Source organism: Anguilla anguilla, chromosome 8 (genome assembly GCF_013347855.1).
Source record: "Anguilla anguilla isolate fAngAng1 chromosome 8, fAngAng1.pri, whole genome shotgun sequence".
Taxonomy (NCBI): domain Eukaryota; kingdom Metazoa; phylum Chordata; class Actinopteri; order Anguilliformes; family Anguillidae; genus Anguilla; species Anguilla anguilla.
Window position 1 is genome coordinate 18,404,683 of NC_049208.1, and position 21,907 is coordinate 18,426,589.

Genomic DNA, 21,907 nt, shown 5'->3' on the forward strand with positions numbered 1-21,907 from the left:
GAACACAAAGGCAATCAAAATGAAGCTTGACATTTCTCCTGAATGATGGATTACTCTGAATAGCCATTATTTTTGTCTACAATTCCTTTTCATAGATTTATTATTACATATAATGCTCATATGAGCTCATTATGCTGATTTGAGAAAATATATTTCATTAACATTCATATCATCGATTACACCTCTTGACTCAGATACAGTGCAGTTCAGTACTGATTGCTATCAATCCACTGTGCAAAGACTCAGTAATGGCATTTAAGGAAATAAGAGTAACACTTTTTTTTAAAAAAGCAAGTCCTTGATTAATAACATATAGGACATAAAATTGCAAACCTTAAATAGAAAAATGAAGTTTCAGCCTTCCTCAAAATGCTGAGAAATGAAAAATGGAGGAAAGAAATGATATGCTAAGAATGAATTAAGTCTGGCTCTATTTAAGGAAGAGACAAACTATCATATTACTCAAACTTTTTCTCCTAAGTGCAGAAAGCATGTAAGCAATGCTGCTCAGGCTCGGCAGTGGGTGAGGGAGATGGGATCAGGAGGCTGGGTGCTGACAGAGGCCAGCGTTACATTAGGGGAACAAAAGCTGCTGTGCCTCCTTCCAATCAGCAGGCACTGATGATACATAGAGGCGGTTAACGGGTTCGCGCGCTAACGCTCATGCCCCAGAGAGCGATTCTCACATGAGACTCAGGGAGAAGTGAGGAACAGATAGCATAGCTTCAGCACTGCTCAGTCATGCACTGCTGGCAAGAACACCCATTTCTCAAAGGGAGCAGGATTTGTTGCAGCAGGAATGTCCGTTAAACGACAGATATACCCCCTTCCTCACCTCTTTTTTGTCTTTCATCTGACTGTGATTAGATTTTTTGTTATTTAGAGATTAACAGGAAGACACCAGCACAAGCAAACTGAGGCACATACCTTCCTGCTTTTAGTGAGACCCAAGCTGACAAGCTTTAAAGGATTCTGTGGTGTGGGGATGGCTGCTTAAACCAGCCATCCCCACACCACAGATTCTAATGTGATTCTAACGCAATTCCAGAATTTTTCCAAGCTGCTAATTTTTCTTAATTAGGTGGTTTTCATGGTTACAGGGATGTTTTTATCCTCTTAAGCCAAATTATCTGAGAAATACCATCGCATGCCATGCAGAATAAACATCCCATGTTTAGATCATGCTTAATGTGCTATATTGTAAATAATTACATAAAAGAGAGATAATGAAAGTTATTAACTGATCAAAATAAAGACTGAGGTAAATCAATAGGCTCCTAATTAGGTTGTTAAACACGTGTTTCAGTTCTTTCATAATTTCCATAACCTTACTAACAAAATGCACGCTTGGCTTGTTATCATTTGCTTTATCTTTGAATTCTTCATTATCTACCAAATGGTTAGTGCTGGTGGCCATATATCCACACTTTCACCAAATATATGCCTGTTGATTCACCTCAGTCTTTATAGTGTGAACGTGGGACTTCTATTTTCATGGCATACATAGCTATTTCTGACAATGTGGCTTAAGTGGGTAAATAATCCCTCTCAACATGAAAAGCACCTAATTTAAAATGTTTTTACATTTTGTTATAATTCTGAGATTGCAACTGTATTTGGAACAAAAATCAGCATACACAAGCCCAAGGTTTGGAACCACTGTCTTAGATGAACTGTCGCAATACCAGCCCCATCTTGAGTGTGGTGCATAATGACAATATACATTTATACAATTAATTGCATGTAAGATCACAGTATAATTTATTTATAGGGAGGTACATGAGCTGCATTATGCAATTCAGTCTATAAAAGCTATAAAGGATGACAACATAAACGTTTAAAAATTTACCAATCAGTGACTGCTGATATCTTCCCCGGTGAACGTGTTTGCCTTCATTGAAAAACACTGTTCACCAAAACATGTTTGTCAAAAAATTGTGAATCATTTAATTTGGAATCAAAGTTTAGGATTAATATAAACTCAATCGGGCCAGTATCTTAGTGAGAAAGAGAAAGATAACAAGACATTATTCTAGAATTTTGAACCTCAAGATGGCCAGACTGCTTGAAAAGAAAATTACAGCATTCCAGTAGTGGCAATGGTGTAGTGCCCTCTCAGTCAATACTGAACAACTACATGCAAATTCTTAGGGAGAGTGGTAAAATAACAACCTAAGCAATGCAATTTTACTCCTGGTCTTGTAATTTTACTTTACATCTTGTTTGACAGCAGAAAAAATGGACTGTCTTCATCAGTTTTCAACAGGTTTCCAAAGAATGAAAAGAAAGGGGGAAAGTCCTTCTGAGTGGACATGAAGCCTTTATCCCCTAAAATTGCTTCAGAGTTTGTCTTAAAATTAAAATAAGTATATATATGATAAGTATGGCTTGTTCTGTACACGCGTGGTATGTGGTGATGATCCCAGAAAACACCGATGTTTTTGTTGAACCAGACGGAATGGAAGCGTTATGGAAGTAGCGCGATGTAGGGGATTAAAGGATAACGACGGAACAATGACGCGACCGCGCGGAGAGGAATGATGCGGTGGAGCAGTGAAAGAGGGCTTTAATGTGTACTTAACTAAAATATTTCTCTGACAAAAAAGAGCCTGTGATCTATCAACTCCCAGAGCCCTTCACATTGACATCTTTCAGGGGATTAATCTTTAAATTGCACCTTTGAACAAACTTCATACGTACACAAAAATGTAGCCTATATAACCTAAAACCTATTTTTGAAGAAGTTTTGAAACCACGGCTGATGCCGTTCTCAAGTAATTTTATGCAGGTTTACTGAAATACGCATAGGATAAAAATTGCACAAGGTATTCATATTTAGAACCACTAGATCGGATGTGTAATGTAGCCTATGGTTTAGGAATGACTTTGGTCTACACGTTATCCAACTGTTGTTAACCAGTAAGAACATTTCAAGGTGTAGTATAACTTTTTCAATGCCATTGAAATAAGATGTGGCAAGGTGACATTTTTGATGGTTTTGCTGAGTGACACCATAGATCAGGTGTAGGCAACCCTGCTCCTAGAGTGCCAATTATGTTTCTGGTTTTTGTTCACCTGAGCTTGATTACAGGAGTTTGATGGATGATTAGAAGTCTGAGAGCACCTCCATCACCTGTATTAATTAAAATGAATCCAGTTACATACCCCTGCCATAGATAAACTCAGGAGCAAGCTTTTGGTTTTTAATGAGCATTGTTATTACAGGAATCTAAATAAATTTTAAAGTGCAAATTTTCTTTAAAAATTTTTATTGTTTAAAATATATGGGGTAAAAGCATTCTGTAACAAATCCATTGACAGACACAATGTATTGTATAGAAATTCAAATGATACCCACGGCATTTCAGTTTGATTTTAAGAGATGGCATGCATATCTAGCTACATCACAAATCACAAAAAAAGTAAACCATGAGGTACAGAAGGAGATTTCACTAAACAACATACACAGCTACTGCTTACAGAACACTTACTTAATGTGTTTCATGGTCTGCAGTGGCTTAGAACCAGTGATACTGGTGCTGTTATTAACTGCAGCTTCCATTTTTGGCTGGATCGCTGCAGCGGGGCCAGCCGTACAAACGCGAATGTCTGTGACTGAGTGACTGAGTGAGTGATGAAGTTACACCATTGGTCGCCCGAGTTATGAAGTTACACCATTGGTTGGCCGGATCATGTGTTCGGTCCAGCCATAAACTAGGTTTTGACCTGGTCTTGTTACCACAAGCAATGGAAATGATAACATGAGTTTTAATCGCCCTCTAGTGGTGAGAGAAGATTCACAGGAAAAAACTGGCTGTGGTGGCACGGCATTAAGGTCAGTGCCTGACCAGAGTCCGGCAGCCTGAAAACCTTGTTTGCACCACTGAACTATGGTTTGCACCTGGCTACCAGGCAGATAATGAAAACACTGCCAGGCTTTTGCAAACAGAGCAGGAATTGGCCCGTAGATGGCAGCCTGGCCATCTGGCTGGGCCTGTCCATCTGCGTCTGTCATTCAGGCTGTTGCTTGCAACGCTACAATGTTTAATCAACATTAATCATAGCCCCTTCTCCCAAGGATTGTCTGCTTTTGAAATCTTATATACCTTGAAACACACGCACACACTTGCACACGTGCTTACACGTTTGCACACATTCACACGCACAAACACGAAAGGTGAGAGTCTAGACCAAAAGTTTCACTTTGCACTGCTTTTTTCCCTGCTGGTATTGTGATATTTGCTGCTTTTAACTGGAAACTCATTTTAGTTCAACATAAAAAAGAAAATGCTTTACGTGATTGCATACAGAGTCAATTCCCACAATTGTATTTTCTGTCAATTACCACGTTCTGCAGTTTAATTGATAGGCTACTTGAATTTTTCACTGCAGTTCTTTCCTTGACTTAAATAGCCTTTATTTTCTACTTATCATATGCTATCCAGCTTAACTATATCTACGAAAAGACTGTACATTTTAAACAAAAGCTGCACACCTATTTATCTCTCGGTTAATACAAAAACTATGTTGCATAACATGCAAAATACGATCACAGTCTAGAGGGATCCTCCGTGTCATAGCTGATGATATGTCGCCATCTTGTGGGTACAAGTCAATTGGCACTCTTTATTTTTGACCATTAGGCCCATAGAGCGTACATGGAAGCTGATAGAGATTTCAAAATGCCATCAGGGACGTTGTGTTTTTCCTTCAAAAGTTTGATATTCCCCATTCACTTTAATGGGAGCTCCAATGTTTTGTCGTCAACATGCGTGGTACCTGTTTACTTCCCGGACTTCGCAAGCTCAGATTAGCTGAAGGCCTGTTTGGTTAAATATGCATGTCTATGATTAGGCCGAATAATACCAATAAAACAAAGGGTATTAAACCATCATTTTAAACCACACGCGAAACCAACATTCCCATTACATTACATTATATTACAGGCATTAGCAGACGCTCTTATCCAGACGGACTTACACAACTTTACATAAATTCACTTGTACCATTAATATTATACATGTCGATTTAAACCCTTAATTTCTCTGTGGAAGCGGGAATTGTTGTTTCCCAATTAATTTGTTTCTGTATTATTTATAGACAGCCACACGGTGGAGGTAGAGAGCCAAACTTTCCAGCTCTGTAGTCACTGACCGCATACACGTCGCGCACACAACAAGTCCCATGAGGCTTTGCTCTTTTTCTCTCGCTCTCTCTGGCAGAGAGTCTGGTGTGTTCCGTTGTCATGGAAAAAGAGTTACATCCCTTCCCGTAGCAAGGGGGGCTAGAGGCTGCGTTTTTGTCATAATAAACGCCAATGCTATCTCGCTTCGCTGACAACAAAGTGGGGAAGTGCATCGATAAGAGGGTAAGTCCACTGTATAGGAGAAAATGAACAACAAAGGTTTGAATATGGGCCTTTCCTAGCTAACGATTTGAAACCGCAGTCAAAGTAAATGGAAAAAACTGGCTAGTAAATTAGCCACTGTGCATTGTTTTGTAGCTACCTATAACATTGCTCTGGTGCTATCATGCTGTGTCGCTAAATACACACGCTCAGAATAGGAAACCGATTTGAGTCTCTGCCTAGTTAACGTCGGTAACGTTAAGTGGAGCCAAACTGTAATTAAAATCGCAGGCAGAAAATCGTGTGGCTAGTGTACAAGGTTTAGCTAAGTGCCGATATGTGCAAGTGTAACACTGTTTATAATTTAGACGTTTTAGCGAACTAGCCATCTAGCTAGGCTACGAGAGGCAGCGAGTGCTAGCAAATTAGCTTGCCACACCGTTAACTCAGATTTGTTTCGTCCTAGCTACGTTATCGACCACCCTATCGTTAACTCGTGAGTTTTTGTGCATCCCTTTGATATTTTAATTTGTCACATTGTAATAATAATGTTTTATTATGCATAATTCACGTGAATTATTTTGTTACAAATTACCTGACTAAGTTTGATCCTTGGGTCTCTACCAGTTTGTAGTTGATGACGTTAGTAATTATGATGCTATGATGCAGACCTGCTAAAAGCTCTCACTACGTAATATAATTTTTATTTTTGCCTAGGTTGCCTGCGTATTCAGAGTATTTGAGTGAAAATATGTGATGCCGTAAAAGTTAGCTGTGTCTTGTTGCTATTCCAAACTATTCCGATGCTTAATGCTTTTAATAAAACGGGTAACAGTTATACAAAAGTAGATGGGAACTTAATATTAGCACACAAGGGATGCCGAGCATGTGTGTCTCACCGCATGCTGCTGTGACCTTGAACAGTTTCTTTGTGTGTAATTCGCCCCGGACTCATCTCTCTAAGCTAATTCCTTCTAAACGCATTTGCTTCAGATTACTCTCCACAGAAGCTTAGTACGGCAAGCAATCTGTTGTAGGCAATAGGCTACTTCACGTATTCTTGTGCTAAACGAACAACCTGCTTTTTATCCAATATTTTTTTCACACGCTGAAATCTTTTGTATAATAAGGATGTTATGCTGATGAGGCATATTTCACACTTGAAAGATGCAGGGATTTGAATTTTGCTACCATCTTACGTTGTAAAGTAGTGGTGACGCTTACAGCATGGGACAGTACATACACATGTTCATACTAGCACCATGGTAATATTCATTCTGCACCCACAGATTCTGAACAGGTGAGATCAGATCTACTGGATTTATTGAGTTGACTGTTGCTTTGACATCACATATCTGAAATCTGCCAAGGATCCATCTTAAATGTTAAATCTGAAATTCTATCTGAATTTTTATTTCCGGTTCATAGATTAAATTCATTTTCCGGCAATATGGCAATTATTGGCGCTAAAGACCGGATGGAGTTTTATTCAGAGGGGTCATTATATTTTGTCTTACACTAATCTTATTCGGGCTACAGTCTGCCAATGGCCAACTGTCTGAATAAGAACAATTAGTAGCACTATGATTAGATGGTTGGATTGGCTCCTGACTGACAGAATAATTATGGTGTATTGTAATACAAAACGGAATACTTTGCAGAATTCATTCATAACCCCTGATAAACCAGTTTGGCTTTAATGCTTTCAGTTCTCCTCAGAAAGAAAGGGCTGCTTCTTAGAGGGAACTCCAGTGTAAAGAGTTCCAATGAGAGCTGCCCTACGGCTACAGGCCCTGAGTAGATGAAAATTGGCTGGTGTTCTTCCCTCTTGGATTGGTGGTCACCCAGCTGTTGGAAAGGAGCTAGCTAGATGATGTGAACTGTCGCACCCAGACTCACTTCCCTGTGACGTGTGGTTACATTCACTTCCACACTTTATTATAAAAAAAAGGTAAATTAACTTATTTCCTTTGATGTCTAACTGGTGGCTGGCAGCTGGTGGCCAGACGTTTCAGTTTTGTACCAGTACCATCACAGTGCTGAAATCCGATTGGCAGCGACAGATTTAAAATAACCAAGAGCGCTGTAGTATCATAGACCACGTCAGACGCTGTTTTCGCCAAGACGAGAGTAATAACCAGAAGCTTCTGAGGCAGCGCCTTGGCTGAGAGCGTTTCCTGGCATGTAGGGCGGATCCTGTCCTTAATCCCCTTCCTCTTAGAGGGCTGCAGAGACTGGGGCATCAGCCCTCCTCATTTCAGCCCTTCTGCAAACATGTAATCTGAAAGCATGGGAGAGTGAGAGTCAGTGGCCCGTTCTGTCTGAGTGTGCTTTGGAACAGACCTCACGGTCGCACTTCTGGTGTTTATATGCAGGGATGGAGGGACACTCAGCCGGTGGCTCAGCGCAGATCTCTGTCAGGATGCTCTAGAGCTGAGATGGCTCCGTTTCCTGTGAAGCGCTCCTGGAGTTCCTGCTTGGCGTGAGCTCCTTCGTGAAACTGTCGCTGCTTCATGGTCCAGGGACCGGGCGTTCTGAGTGGGAGAACGGTATCTGAGCATAGCAGCGAGCCTGCCTTCCTCCCTGGCAGGATGAACCGCTACACCACCCTGAGGCAGCTGGGTGACGGCACCTACGGCAGTGTGCTCATGGGCAAGAGCAACGAGTCCGGCGAACTGGTGGCCATTAAGAGGTATGTGAGAGATGCGTGCTGTTGTTAAAAAAGAAGCTGTTTAATATGTTCAAGTGCCCCTTGAAACTAAATCAGAGAGCTTTTGTCTCTCTATCCTGTAAATGAATATTTCATACAGACAAATTTCTAATGGTAATCACAGCATTTTTTCTGCAGTGTCCAAGTGGCGTTAAAATGCCTGCGATAAAACCTCTGTTTGGATACATGGATGCTTTCTGCGTTTAACAGGAACCCTTATGTTGTCTTTGATAAGACAATGCCTTACCTTATGCAGATTGTTCTGAAACCAGGAAGCACTGTTGCTGTAGCACTGATAATGAGAGTTAGACAAACACCATGTGTTGTTAGCCAGGCCTGCTGTGAGAGGCTTGGAGCGATTGTGCTATATTTGGTTCAAACAGGAACACAGACAGCAATATTTGATAAGATTAATGTTTCAGTAATGTGCTCAGAACAGACCTGCGTTTTGTGCAGTTATCAGCTGTGTGATCACTGGTCACTTCCTGACGCTGATATACAGGAGGCTTAACTCGCTGCGATGTGCCCACGCATCACCCCACACCAGCCAGGCCCCACTGCCTCCAAGCCTCACCCTACTGCCACCAAGCCTTTCCCCACTGCCTCCAAACCCCTCCCCACTGCCTCCAAACCCCTCTCCACTGCCTCCAAACTCCTCCCCACTGCCTCCAAACTTCTCCCCACTGCTTCCAAACCCCTACCCACTGCCTCTAAACTCCACCCCACTGCCTCCGAACCCCTACTCACTGCCCCCAAACCCCTTCCAACTGCCTATAACTCCTCCCCACTGCCCCAGACGCCTCCCTACTGCCTCCAAACCCCTTTCCACTGCCCCCAAACTCCTTCCCACTGCCTCCAGACCCCTTCCCACTGCCTCCAAACTTCTCCCCACTGCCTCCAAACCCCTCCCCACTGCCTCCAAACTCCTCCCCACTGCCTCCAAACTCCTCCCCACTGCCTCCAAACTTCTCCCCACTGCCTCCAAACCCCTACCCACTGCCTCTAAACTCCACCCCACTGCCTCCGAACCCCTACTCACTGCCCCCAAACCCCTTCCAACTGCCTATAACTCCTCCCCACTGCCCCAGACGCCTCCCTACTGCCTCCAAACCCCTTTCCACTGCCCCCAAACTCCTTCCCACTGCCTCCAGACCCCTTCCCACTGCCCCCAAACTCCTTCCCACTGCCTCCAGACCCTTCCCCACTGCCTCCAAACCCCTTTTCCACTGCCTCCAGACCCCTTCCCACTGCCCCCAAACTCCTTCCCACTGCCTCCAGACCCTTCCCCACTGCCTCCAAACCCCTCCCCATTTTGAGCGCCATGTGTGAGAAAATCCCCCGCCCGTGCCACTCTTATGCTGTGTGAGCTTGGCTCTGGAGCAGGGGCTTACAGGAGGAGTTTTCATCGCGGGGATGAATAATGGATGGGGTGAGGGAGTCTCCTGGCATGGCCGTAAGTGGAAGGATCTGGGGAACGCGATCCGTCTGACGCAGTGAAAGGAGTGAAAGTGCGGAGCGTCGTGTTGCTTCTGTAGCGTCAGTGCACCGCTGAAGCCCTGTCACCCCTGAGTCTGGGCTTATCACTGAGGGAGCTTGCGTGCTTCCACAGGGGTTCAGGCTACATAAAAAACACATGTATAATGCTGCAGTTACTGAATTTCAAATGGTCTTTAATATTTAATTTGATAACCTCATTCCTGGCTGTAAAATTGCAGATGATTATTGTATTTTTTCTCATTAGAGCTTCTGCGTTGCATCGCCTACTTGCACACAGGATGCAAATGCATGTTCAGTGCATTTGTGTGATTTATTGTGTGGAATTGTGTCCACCCCACCCTGGCTGTTACTGTGTGGCACATTATTGAACCATTAATCTTATAAAACATCGCTGTCTGTGTGATCCGCACATGGCTGTGCAGCCAGGCTACATTAGGATTTATTGTTGCTGATTATCTAAAATAACTCCTGTTAGGGGACTGTGGTTTGGACACAAAAGTAAAAACTTGTGGCTGTTATAAAATAATTGCAACAAGAAAGGACTAACTTTGATTTGGATGCCAATGCCGAAGACTTTTTCCCTTGCATAGGCCTGTATCATATGCAGAAAAGGTCTATTCTCAACATGGTTAGTTAAGATGAGGCTAAAAAATGAAAGTATTTCAGCATACTGCCTTCATCAGTGACATGGTGACGCACTTTAGATGTACAGACATTAAAATCCCATTTGGAAGGGCTCATTTGGATGCAGTTTTTTTTTACTACTATTATCTCTGGTAAAGGAGTTATTAATTAATTGAGTAAATGATGATGTTGTGCTTTCACTTTGGTGTTGGTATTGTTTTCAGGTCTGAATAATTCACTTATGTAACCTCTAGGCTGTTGTGTTTTTTACAGCCTCAAACAGGCACAGTCGATGTTGCTAATCAATTATTGAGGATTTGAGTTCTTAGATCCCCCTGCCTTTTAGTTCCTCTGCTTATCAAAAGCATAGGAGCCATTATTTCACTGCAGTACATTTCAGTACCTTTGTGTTTCAGGGCCGCTTCCCTAACACCCATTCTTACGCCTCCACCCTGAAAAACATGAATTCCTGATGGACATGCGTTATTATATAGTTACTTTCATATGCTCCAATTATCCTTGTCTGTGAAGAGAATGAACACTGTATAATTAGTGCTGATTAAAATTGTATATCCAAACTGTAGTCTATTAGCCTTCAATCCCAGTTTCCTTATTGGATCAAGGACTGGTGTCAAAGTTCATCATCTTTTTAGATCATTTTTAGCTCAGTTTTGTCATGTGGTAACTGGTATTCTCACAGCATTACCTTCACTGGTCAAATATTATATACTGTTAAATGCATAAGTTTTGGGACTGTGACACAATTTCTTGTTGTTTTGGCTGTGTACCCCAGCACATTGGATTTTAAACAAATCGAAGAATATGAGGTTAAAGCGTGGACTGTCAGCTTTAATTTGAGGATACCTACATCCATATCAGGTGGTCCTGGTTAATTTCATAGTGCTAGTCAGTAAGGCCCAATGTGGCTTTAACCATGAGCCCTTCATACAGTACTTTAACATTGATCTGTGGTTCTGTAAAATCAGTGATAAGCTTCAGAAACACCACGTGCTTTTACTTTTACAGGGAGGTTGTTCTGTTTACTGCATGTAACGTTTTCTGTTTACTTCTCAGGATGAAGAGAAAGTTCTACTCTTGGGAAGAATGTATGAACTTGAGAGAAGTGAAAGTAAGAGTCTTGCATAAATAACGTGGTGTGTGTTTTTGGGGCTCTGGGACATTCAGTGATCACAAGGGTGATAATAATAATTAAAAAAATGAGTATACCACCTTTCATACAATGAATTTGCAGCCCAAAGTGCCTCACAGCATAGGCCAGACATAACATTTAAAATTAATATTTCAACAGCTGTTCATCTTTACACGGGCAAGGGTTTGGCTTGAGGTCTTTGTGACTGAGATGTTTCTGTTGCAGTTTGAGTTGCTTGTGTTGCCTGAGCCAATCTGTCCACATGTTGTTCGCAGTCTCTGAAGAAGCTGAGTCATGCCAACGTTGTGAAACTAAAGGAAGTCATCAGGGAGAACGATCATCTCTACTTCGTCTTTGAGTACATGAAAGAGAATCTCTACCAGCTGATGAAGGACAGGTATGACTCCAGTATCTGTGGAATATGACTGAACAGGACAGAATACTGAAAGTCATTACAGTCGTTTTTATTTGAATGAGCTCACAGGTGTACTTTCCCTTCAGTGACTGAAATAACAAATTTTTGCAGAGATGATGTAAAGTTTTTGGTATGTCTGTTTGTCAGTTGATTTATTGATTCTTCATTTACAGAAACAAGTTGTTCCCTGAATCAGTCATCAGAAACATAATGTATCAGATATTACAGGGGCTGTCATTTATTCATAAACATGGTAGGTCTTCATTCTAGGCCCTGGTTTAAGGAACAGGAATCACTGAGTCTGCACCTATCGGCACTCTGCACATAGGATCTTTAAAAGCTTCTTTCAATTATAGAGGAATCACGTACAGCACTGAAGGAATATACACATCACACACACACACACATACACATATGTAGCACAGGCCCTACATCAGTGGCACAAACACAGTTTTTGTACAAGTTGCAACTGATAAAAAAGGTGTGTTCGAACCAGTTTGAGTATTTGAGGTCCAGTGATTAAGAACGAAAGGGCACCTGTGACCCATACAGTAAAAGATCACAGGTCTGTGGATTCTGAAGGCCATGCAGGCAGTACTGTGCCCACGGTGGTGCCAGTCCATATCCCCCAAACAAGGTCAATTCAGATCGTGCACAAGATCTAGGAAAAGCCTGGTGACTTCATCCAGCCCAATTCTCACCACCCACATCCCCCCAAAACACCGGCACTGCTGAATCCTACTGCGTTTGATTACTGAGCTATCTATTTGTGCACTTAGAGTCAGGCCAAAATAACTTGGTTCGACTGGTTAGCGTTGGTCAGTATTAATATTTCGTACATAACTACCACTGTGCAGAAATGCTGAGTGTGGAGATCTCAGTCATACTTGTTCCTTTTTGCTACTGTGGGGTTCCTTTTTGGGACAGCGGAGGTTGTGATACCAGCTGTCTGCTCTAAATCTGACTCTGTGTGTCCAGTAAAATTTGAATTTGGTCATTTAGAAGTCCTTCATTGATCAGCACATTTCCCTGTTTACAGCCTGTCTGTCTGACACTATTGTGGCTGTAACTGAGTTGAACAATGCCCAGAGGCCTGGTATCACATCCCCTGAGGATGGCATGCACTGTTCTTTCTGCCCAGTTTTCCTTATTTCTTTTTTCTCTTTTTTGCCCTTCCTTCATTTTTCTGCTACCAGGGAAAATAAGATGTTCTCTGAAAATGAGATCAGGAACATCATGTTCCAGGTGCTGTCTGGCTTAGCGTTTGTCCACAAGCATGGTAGGGCTCCTGTCTCTATCTGTCTGTCTTTCTCTCCTATTCCTTCTGCTTTGGCACGGCTGGACTTTGGACTGATACTGAAAGCGTTTTGTTAGCATGGTGGTAGCGTTTAGCATTACTGTAGTAGTGATTGATGGATGAGGGGGTTTAGCACGTTAGCACGTTGACAGCACTTGCAGTAAATGTGTGCAGGGCTTGTATCCTGAGCAGTAACTGCATGTCACACGGGGCAGGTTTTTTCCATCGGGACATGAAGCCCGAGAACCTGCTCTGCATGGGCCCGGAGCTCGTCAAGATCGCGGACTTCGGATTAGCGCGGGAAATCCGCTCTCGGCCGCCGTACACTGACTACGTGTCCACGCGATGGTGAGTAATCTGGCAGCAGCAGGTGTACTCAGTTTTATGCTACATTAGTCATCTGCTTAGCTGCTTGCCCTCATCCAAGGCAAATTATGTAGTTTGCTTAGATGAAGCTTTCCTCGCAAGACATTTATGTAGCAGGATGTTTAGTGAATAAAAATATCTTGCAGAAGGTTAGAGTTAAATGTAATAGCCATCTATGAGTGTCTGTGAAAAATGTGTATCTATCAGCTGTGCATTAGGAATATATGTGTCTCTGATTATTTTATTCTGGCATAATCTTCTGTTCAATTCAGACTTTATCTGATTCAAAAGTAGATTGTTACCTTTTTTCCAAGAAAAATAATGGAAACGGTGCTATCCTGTGGTGTTTCAGAACACATTGGGGTTGTGTGTCTGATGCATGTGTTAGGGATTGGTACGAGTAATGGATTGATCGATTACTTGTTGGATACGTTCCTACTTTTTAAATGTTCTCATAAAGGCTATGTATGTAACCTACAACTATGTGTTGGAACTTATGTGCGTTATGTTTTCATGTATTTGCTATACAACAAGTGGTGCTGGCAGACCAGGATACATTCTAAAAATAGGTTCTTCCTCATGCTCTGAATCGATTTGGAATAGAGCACATTATGCGATCCCTCGATCTGTGAAAAAATTGAAAATCACCATCCCTAGGATGTGTTGCTTTCCCCTAAATGATAATTCAGATATTTAATAAGATTTGGTGGATAGATGACTAGAAATAACAGTGGAGATACACTTATTCAACTAGAAAGATTGCAACGGAGCAAATGGCATCATTACTTATGAAATTGACTGAGGTACTGCATCAGTGTGCTCTGACATTTTTCCCTGTCCGCCGTTAGTCTTGCTTAAACTCTGCAGGGGAATGAAAAGGTAACTGTGGCAAAGGTAACTGGATTAGCTCAGCCTCTCAGGGTTTACCTGCAGATCTTCCACCGTCCCCAGTGCGTGAAGTAAGGTCCCCTCACGTGCGGCTTAAAGCAGAAACACAGTGCTGGGATTAAGGGTGGTTCAGCGTTCCCCGCTTGCCTCAAATGTGCAGAAACCGTTTGGAATGATCCGTTTTTACACATTGGAGCTCATCAGGAAAATACAGTTCAAAGAAGGTTGGCGTCTTGTTGATGTCTGACGTTTCCCAGCATTTTTCACTAATGTCTGTCAGCTGCGGGTTGAAGGCTGTTGTTTGACACAGCCAGTGTGGCATTATGGTTTGGAAGGAGATCTGAAGGAGGTCTGTGAGTTCAAATACTGGGTGGGGATGATTTTGGACCCTTATTCAGTGATTCCCAAACAGTTTTGCACTTCAGTGGTCATAAGGGGACTGTAGGTGGGTTGCGGGACGAAGGTGTTAAATATTAGGCTACTTACTGTGTATTATATACATACCATAGAGACAGCAGATAGAAACGCTGCAGTAGTTACATGAACTGCACTAGTTTAGTGTATGTGTAGTTATTGACAATAATTTGGCAATACAAATGTTTTAATTCCATATTTGAACATATGTGCACTAGGCTTCATATTAATTAAGGTTTTGCTGACTTGGGCGTGTTTGTGCTGCAGTCTGTCTGTGCAGCAGTGTGTGTTCTGCAGTGTATTTGTGCTGCAGTGTATCTGCTGCAGTGTCTGTCCTGCAGTTTGTCTGTGCATCAATGTGTCTGTTCTGAAGTCTGCCTGTGCTGCAGGGTGTCTGCTGCAGTGTCTGTGTTGGAGTGAGTCTGTGCTGCAGTGTGTCTGCTCCAGTGTGTCTGTGCTGCGGTGTCTGTGCTGGAGTGAGTCTGTGCTGCAGTGTCTGTTGTGGTGTTCCCTCCAGGTATCGAGCTCCAGAGGTGTTGCTGCGCTCCTCGGTGTACAGCTCCCCCATAGACATGTGGGCGGTGGGCTGCATCATGGCCGAGCTCTACACCCTGCGGCCCCTCTTCCCCGGGAACAGCGAGGTGGACGAGATCTTCAAGATCTGCCAGGTCCTGGGGACAGTTAAAAAGGTCAGAGGCACCACATCGCCCCAGCAAGCTGTCTCGTTCTGAGATGGTCCTTGAGTGTTTTGTTTGTGCTTTTCAAACTCCCGTGCCTCCTGATGTTGTCAGCCTATAAGTCATACGTTTTGTTGTTATATTTTATTAATAGGGATTTTAAAAATGTTTTATGAATATAAGCAACCTCATAAAATATGAGTATGCAAATGAAAATGTGCAATTGTCTTGAATGAATTGACATTTAAAAACTAACAACAAAAACTCCTCAAGGAATAGTGAGGGTTCAGGAATAAGAAGAAATTGTTATTAGCGCAACAACGGATCATTTCATTCCAAGTGTTGCTTTTGCTCTAACATACTTTTAACTCATTGTGCATAGTATGTAGAAGCGACACAACCCCAGGTGTGTCGTTCAGACTCTGACCTCCCTGCTTCCTGCTCACGCCGCTGGTGTTTTACCCTCCCCGTGCGACAGAGCGACTGGTCGGAGGGCTACCAGCTGGCGGCGGCCATGAACTTCCGCTTCCCGCAGTGCGTCCCCACCAACCTGAAGACCCTCATCCCCAACGCCAGCAGCGAGGCCATATCTCTGATGAGAGACCTGCTGCAGTGGGACCCGCAGAAGCGACCCACAGCCGCCCAGGTACGGCACTCTGATTGGCTGACCTCCTCGCGTCGTACAAACCACATTCATTCATATTTTATAGGCTAGCTTTTGCAACTTTTTCAATTTTCATAATAATGTTTTTATCTTTTTTGCAGTATTGTATTTTTAGGTTATACTCTTTGACTTTTAATTTCTGTGTTCTTATCTCGCCTCAGTTTTGCCATTTTATTATTGTTTCTGTTTGTTTTTAACCCTCGAGTGATCAGGGTCGTGTTAGCTTGCAGTGGAAAGCACTGTGGCGGTGGGCAGGGGTCCTTCGGCCTGACGCCCTGTTCTAAAGCCCTGTGCTCCGGGCGTGTTGCAGGCTCTGCGGTACCCCTACTTCCAGGTGGGCCAGGTGCTGGGCCCTCCCCCACAGTACGTAGGGCAGCAGAAGGCCCAGGTGAGGACGGTCCAGGCCCCGGAGCCCAAGCCCCTCCCCCTGGGCAAGCCAGATCAGCATTCCCCAGCTCGGAGGACTTCGATCCCCGCCCCGGTTCCCGCCAGGGCCCACCAGCAGCCCCTGCAGCAGATCCCCCTGCCCCAGGAGAGCCTGCAGTCCCACGGCCACAAGCAGGAGCAGCCGGCCTCTCCCACCCCCAAGAACAGCAGCCCCCCTGTGGTGAGTGCAGAACAGGAGCCTGCACACTTTCGGTTGTGCTGCTGTGTTTTAGCCGGCAGCAAGACGCACTCGGTCAGTGCCTGCAGCTGCAGAGTGCCCATTGGCTATTGCCGCGATGGTGTTAAGTGCATTCTGAGCTTATGTTCAGCTGCATGGTATGTCTAAAAGCCTTGCCACGTGCTTCAGGAGACCCTGGGCACCAGAGGTGGAAAGTCCAGGGGTCAGAAAGGAAAAATCCTTCCATGTGTTGCTTCCACTTCCTGGCTGAAGAATTGTGCTATTTAGCAAATCCAGATGATTAGAACAAAATACTGGGGTGGGTTTTTATGGTCTGAACCTGCGTGTTCCACCTCTGCTGGGCATAGTGTGTTCTGCTGACGGGAAACGCTTGCTTTTCTTTTTCAGAAACCATCTCCTTCGGGGACTGAGAACAGCGCTGTCGGGGTCAAGAGTGGCCGGAGACGCTGGGGTCAGACTGCCGTGAAAACGGTCGATAGTTGGGATGAGTTTGATGACTCAGACATGGGAGTGTCCTTCTCCAAAAAACCCAGCATGGTGTCCATCAAGGAGAAAGCGCTGGAGGGGTCAGTACTTCTGCAAATCCAAGCAATAGAGGACATTTATAGTGCTTTTCCAGTGTTTTTTGCAACCATTAGTGAAACATTGCATGTGCTTTTTTTAAAGCTCATTCATCATCTATGATGTTTGATTTTTCAGACAACTGGAACCAAAGCCGCTTAGTACCTACACTGCTGTGATCAAATTGCCAAGCATTGCCACCACCCTCAACAGGACCGACTCTGAGACCTCCAACTCCTCAGCAAGACAGCATTACCTGCGGCAGTCCAGATACCTGCCAGGTAAATCACACACCGACTTGGGTTTTCAGTGCAGAGCTTTACAGATGATGTGTAGTATGTTATCGGTTATAGCAGTTTCGGACAAACATTTTTCTGCATCTAGTGTGGAATTAATTGAAAATGTATGTGAGAAACTATGGAGGGCTGACAATGTAGTTTTGTAATATACAACCAACTGTAATGTCTACCTTATTTTACTCTCACTTTCTTTATAATGATTGTGATTTCCTTTCCTTGTGGGCTGGGCTTAGGCACCTGTCACATCATTACTGAGGTGTACAAATTGTTATAGTGTCATATTTTGCCGCTTCTGTAGTGTAATCTACATACAAACGGATAATATAAAGTTTTGTTGCCGGAATAGGCACAGCTCAGCATATGTACGCTCAGCTCAGTGTGTGCATGCACAGCTCAGTGTGATCATGCACAGCTTAGTGTGAGCATGCACAGCTCAGTGTGATCATGCACAGCTTAGTGTGAGCATGCACAGCTCAGTGTGATCATGCACAGCTTAGTGTGAGCATGCACAGCTAAATGTGATCATGCACAACTCCATGTGAGCATGCACAGCTCAGTGTGATCATGCACAGCTTAGTGTGAGCATGCACAGCTAAATGTGATCATGCACAACTCCATGTGAGCATGCACAGCTTAGTGTGAGCATGCACACCTAAATGTGATCATGCACAGCTCAATGTGTGCATGCAGTTTGCGGTTGGAACAGCACATTGACTGGCAGCTGTAGTGAGTCTTGTATAAATTTTTTGAGCTGTTCTTTCTGATGGTGAAGCAGGTTTAGGAGAGTGTGACTGTACAGTATGGAATTTGTTTTCCTATTTCAGGAGTGAATCCTAAGAACACATCCTTGATTGGGAACAAGGAGCCAGGCCGAAGTCTATGGGGCAATCCTACCTCTCTAGTGAATAAACCACTGGGGCCCATTGGATCTGATCTCTCCGTCTCTAGAGTTAATGCAGGTACTTACTCCTTTCAGCCAGCATACTTACCACTATAGTTACTATTACAGGTGCCAGAAATGTATATTTGCTCAGGCTTAATTTGGCAGCTCACCTGTTTGCTTTTATTTTCACTCTGCCCTGAAGTGCTTTTGTGGCAGGCTCTGGCAGGGTCCAGGCATGTATTATTCATGCACACACTAAGTTGGCATAGGCACAGTGAATCTGGCTTCTGTCAGCTCTGTATTCATGAGGTCAGGAGGACAGTTAAGACAGGAGCTGAAGATCAGGTGCCGCCTCAGATTGCAGCCTGCAGATCACTTGCTTCATCAAAGATAGAACTCAAACAGCACCAAAGACTTTGCCCTCTTTTCCCCTCCATCTCATTTCTTTACCTCTGTTCACATCTCTTCTCATTTTCCTTTACCTGTCTGCTAGCGTATTTCTCTTGAAGGTCACCTTTGGATATTACCCGTTTTTAAAAAATATATTAATCCCTGTTACCACATGGATGTGCTTTCTATGTAGCGGATGACCTGTTGATTGCTCTATGAAACTGATGTTGAGTGCAGGTAAAAATGACACTCAGACAGTTAAGATAATTAAACCATTACATGAGAGGAGAGACCTCCAGGCCAAACCAGACTGCTGTTATAACCTGTGTCAGTGGTTCAGTCTGAACCCAATAGGAAAACCCAAGATTCCAAGCTGACGATAGGGCCATAGGAAGTTCCACCCTCTGGATGAGATGTTAAACCGAAGTGCTGACATGCTGTGGTCATAACAAAATCCCGCGGTGCTCATCACAGAGAGGAATGGCTCAGCTGTCCTGGCCTAATTCCCAATCACCCCCACTTTAACCAGCTGAGGAAATCCCTCCCTGTGCACTGACATGTGTGGTCTCTTTAAAGAGCTTTGAGTAAAAGTGTGGTATAAATACCATTCATTGTCGTTCTCTTGTTCAGAGTACAGCCCAAGGTGGTCTTTAATCATTCAGGTTCTTCCTCTCCATTTCTCTCACCTCGTTTTCTTTTTATTCCTTTCCACCTGTATCCTTCATTCCTTCTTTCATTTGCCATGGGGACAGAAGATCCTAAACCTACTGATAAATCCATTGTAAGAGAAAAGACTCTCGACAAAGTAGAACTGCCCAAAGGTACCTGTCATTTCACTCTGAGTGAGTAAATTAAGTTCATGCTCACAGCATCTGTAAAACTAATAAAATTCATAGTTCTTATTGTGATTAAATATGCAGTACTGACTATATATGTACTTACAGTAACTTGTTTTGAATAATGTTAAGTCAGTCTGCATGAAGTCTTTTTTTCCTGTTGTACATATTCAGTGTTTTCCTCTTCCCTCCCTTTAGGAAACTTTATGACCTCAAACTACAACCCAGGTGGAGGTTATGTGTCCTCCTTTCAGAAGAAGGAGGTGGGATCTGCAGGACAGAGGATTCAGCTTGCCCCCCTTGGAAGCACGTCTGCAAGTAAGAGTCAACAATCATTGTGACAGAGTGCATCTTTCCTGGCCACAACTCAAGTAAAAATGACAACAGAGAGAACTATGAGCTGTCCAGTCTCTCAGTTTGTTTTTGTGTTGTGGACTATCCTTCTTTCCTTTCTGCCTGTCTTTGCTTTTCCTGTAACTTGTTTTCCATGTTTTTTCCCCATGCTCTCAGTTGACCTTTCTCCCACTGCTGAACTTAAAACTGATAAACCGAGACCATCCAAGCTTAAGTCCACTTCCAATAAGGCCTTGGTTGAAACAACTGAAGGTAATTTAGAGAGAGGAAAAAGGCAACAGGTCTCTCTCCCAAGACACTGCAAATCCTCAGTACTAGAGTAGAAATAATACCAAACACGTTTTCTTCTAGAACCACCCCAATGCCTTTTAAAGCTGTTTTCAAGGGTGCATGATTTGTGTAGATTGTCCTGAAATGCTGTTTGTTTCATACAGTATATTAATAAGGCTATACAGATGACATCTCTGCATTTACATTCTGATTTATGTATTGTTGCTGCAGAGTATGAAGGGTGGAAGAGCAAGATGGCAAAATCCCAAATCCCTGGATCCAGCTTTACGATGCCAGGAAAGTCCCTTCTGTCCAGAGCACCCCCTATACAGCCAGTGCATGGAAGAGTAGACTGGGCAGCCAAATATGGAAGCCATCGGTAGCTCTGCCTACTTGGACCCTTCCTAGCCCCACCCAGAAAGACATATACACACTGTTTCCTCATACCCCTCACTCACAGATGCATGGCTACCCTGTGGGCTGCACAGGGAAGGACCTGTCCACTGCTCAGGAGGGCTTCTCCATCTTATGGAGGCCATCATGACTGCTGATGCTTCGTCCGCTGACAGTGCAAATTGTGGTTCCTTTTGGACTGATGATGTCATGCTCGTCTCAAGAAAGGATTTTTTTTTTTGGGGAGGGTTTTAAAAACAAAAATCTGTTAGCCACATTTGTTTTGATTCAGGTGATTTCAACATGAGAATGTTTTATGTTGAAAAGCAGGTCATGGGGATGGAACAAAAAAAAGAAATTGACTTCCGGCCACGAAGGCTGGCATTTATACTCGCTACACAAGTGTTTTGTAATTAAGGGAAGTTTTGGAAACTTTTTTTGATTAACCATTTAAACAAATTTACTTGCATATTATTTTTAACTTTTACTACGATAAATTTATATAAAAGAGCGTGAGACTTTCATTTGGCATTAAATAATCAGAGATGGTTTCAGGATGTTTTATGTGATGTTCACGTGTGAAGTAGATACGCACTCATGCAGGGAAGTACAGTGCACTGCTGTGTTAGCAGAGGTTCTATTCCCTCTTATGTCCAATGTTAAGTTTTGGTCTTTTTTCTTTGTCCAAGTTCAGTGTTTCTTGCTGCACAGCATTGACCAGGGTCCTACTTCATTGGCATAATTAGTTTAGAACTTGGGTGGCTCTCCTTCCCACATTCAAAAGGCATTTTAAACAAACCGGCTAAAAAGAGGAAGGAAGGATAATTACACCCTAACACTACCCTGAAATGAACATCAGACCCGTCTGATCTTAATGTCCATTTAAACATTACATATTTACTTCAATCAGTTACATGTACTCTTTGCAAAGAAAAATCTGAAAACCGTCTGACCAGATGTGTAAAGATGAAGACTGGTATGCTTAATACATGCATGTGTTTTTGCATAGAAGCATTTAAAGAGGAATTTTCCTCTTTGGTATTAATATTTTTATATTTACCTTTTGAAAAGTAACATTACTATAACCTTACATTTTCTTTAGATAATTAAATGTATAAACACATTTATCTAAACTTTGTATACTCCGATGTTTCAGAATAAATCCCTGGGGTGCAAGCTTACATCTAAACAGCTAACTGACTGAACCAGGCATGCCATGTTTATAAAACCTGCAGAATGCCAAAAGA

General features: G+C 43.1%; 1 protein-coding gene across 11 annotated transcripts; it reads left to right on the forward strand.

Annotated features, from left to right (window-relative positions):
* Positions 1-5,209: 5,209 nt before the first annotated feature.
* LOC118233585 (serine/threonine-protein kinase MAK-like) lies at positions 5,210-21,899 on the forward strand. Of its 11 annotated transcripts, none has more exons than XM_035429344.1 (16): positions 5,210-5,368; positions 7,723-8,039; positions 11,253-11,307; positions 11,604-11,725; positions 12,940-13,022; positions 13,256-13,388; positions 15,226-15,397; positions 15,864-16,031; positions 16,360-16,656; positions 17,062-17,240; positions 17,374-17,516; positions 18,359-18,493; positions 19,560-19,649; positions 19,842-19,961; positions 20,154-20,249; positions 20,499-21,899. In XM_035429344.1, exons 2-16 carry the CDS (start codon positions 7,861-7,863, stop codon positions 20,648-20,650), a joined length of 2,124 nt encoding a protein of 707 aa, XP_035285235.1. In that variant the 5' UTR covers positions 5,210-5,368; positions 7,723-7,860; the 3' UTR covers positions 20,651-21,899. The 11 variants fall into 11 exon arrangements, with proteins under 11 accessions (XP_035285235.1, XP_035285239.1, XP_035285237.1 ...); XM_035429348.1 differs by having other exon boundaries at positions 19,560-19,628; XM_035429346.1 differs by lacking the exon at positions 12,940-13,022 and adding an exon at positions 11,917-11,996 and having other exon boundaries at positions 5,211-5,368.
* Positions 21,900-21,907: the final 8 nt, after the last annotated feature.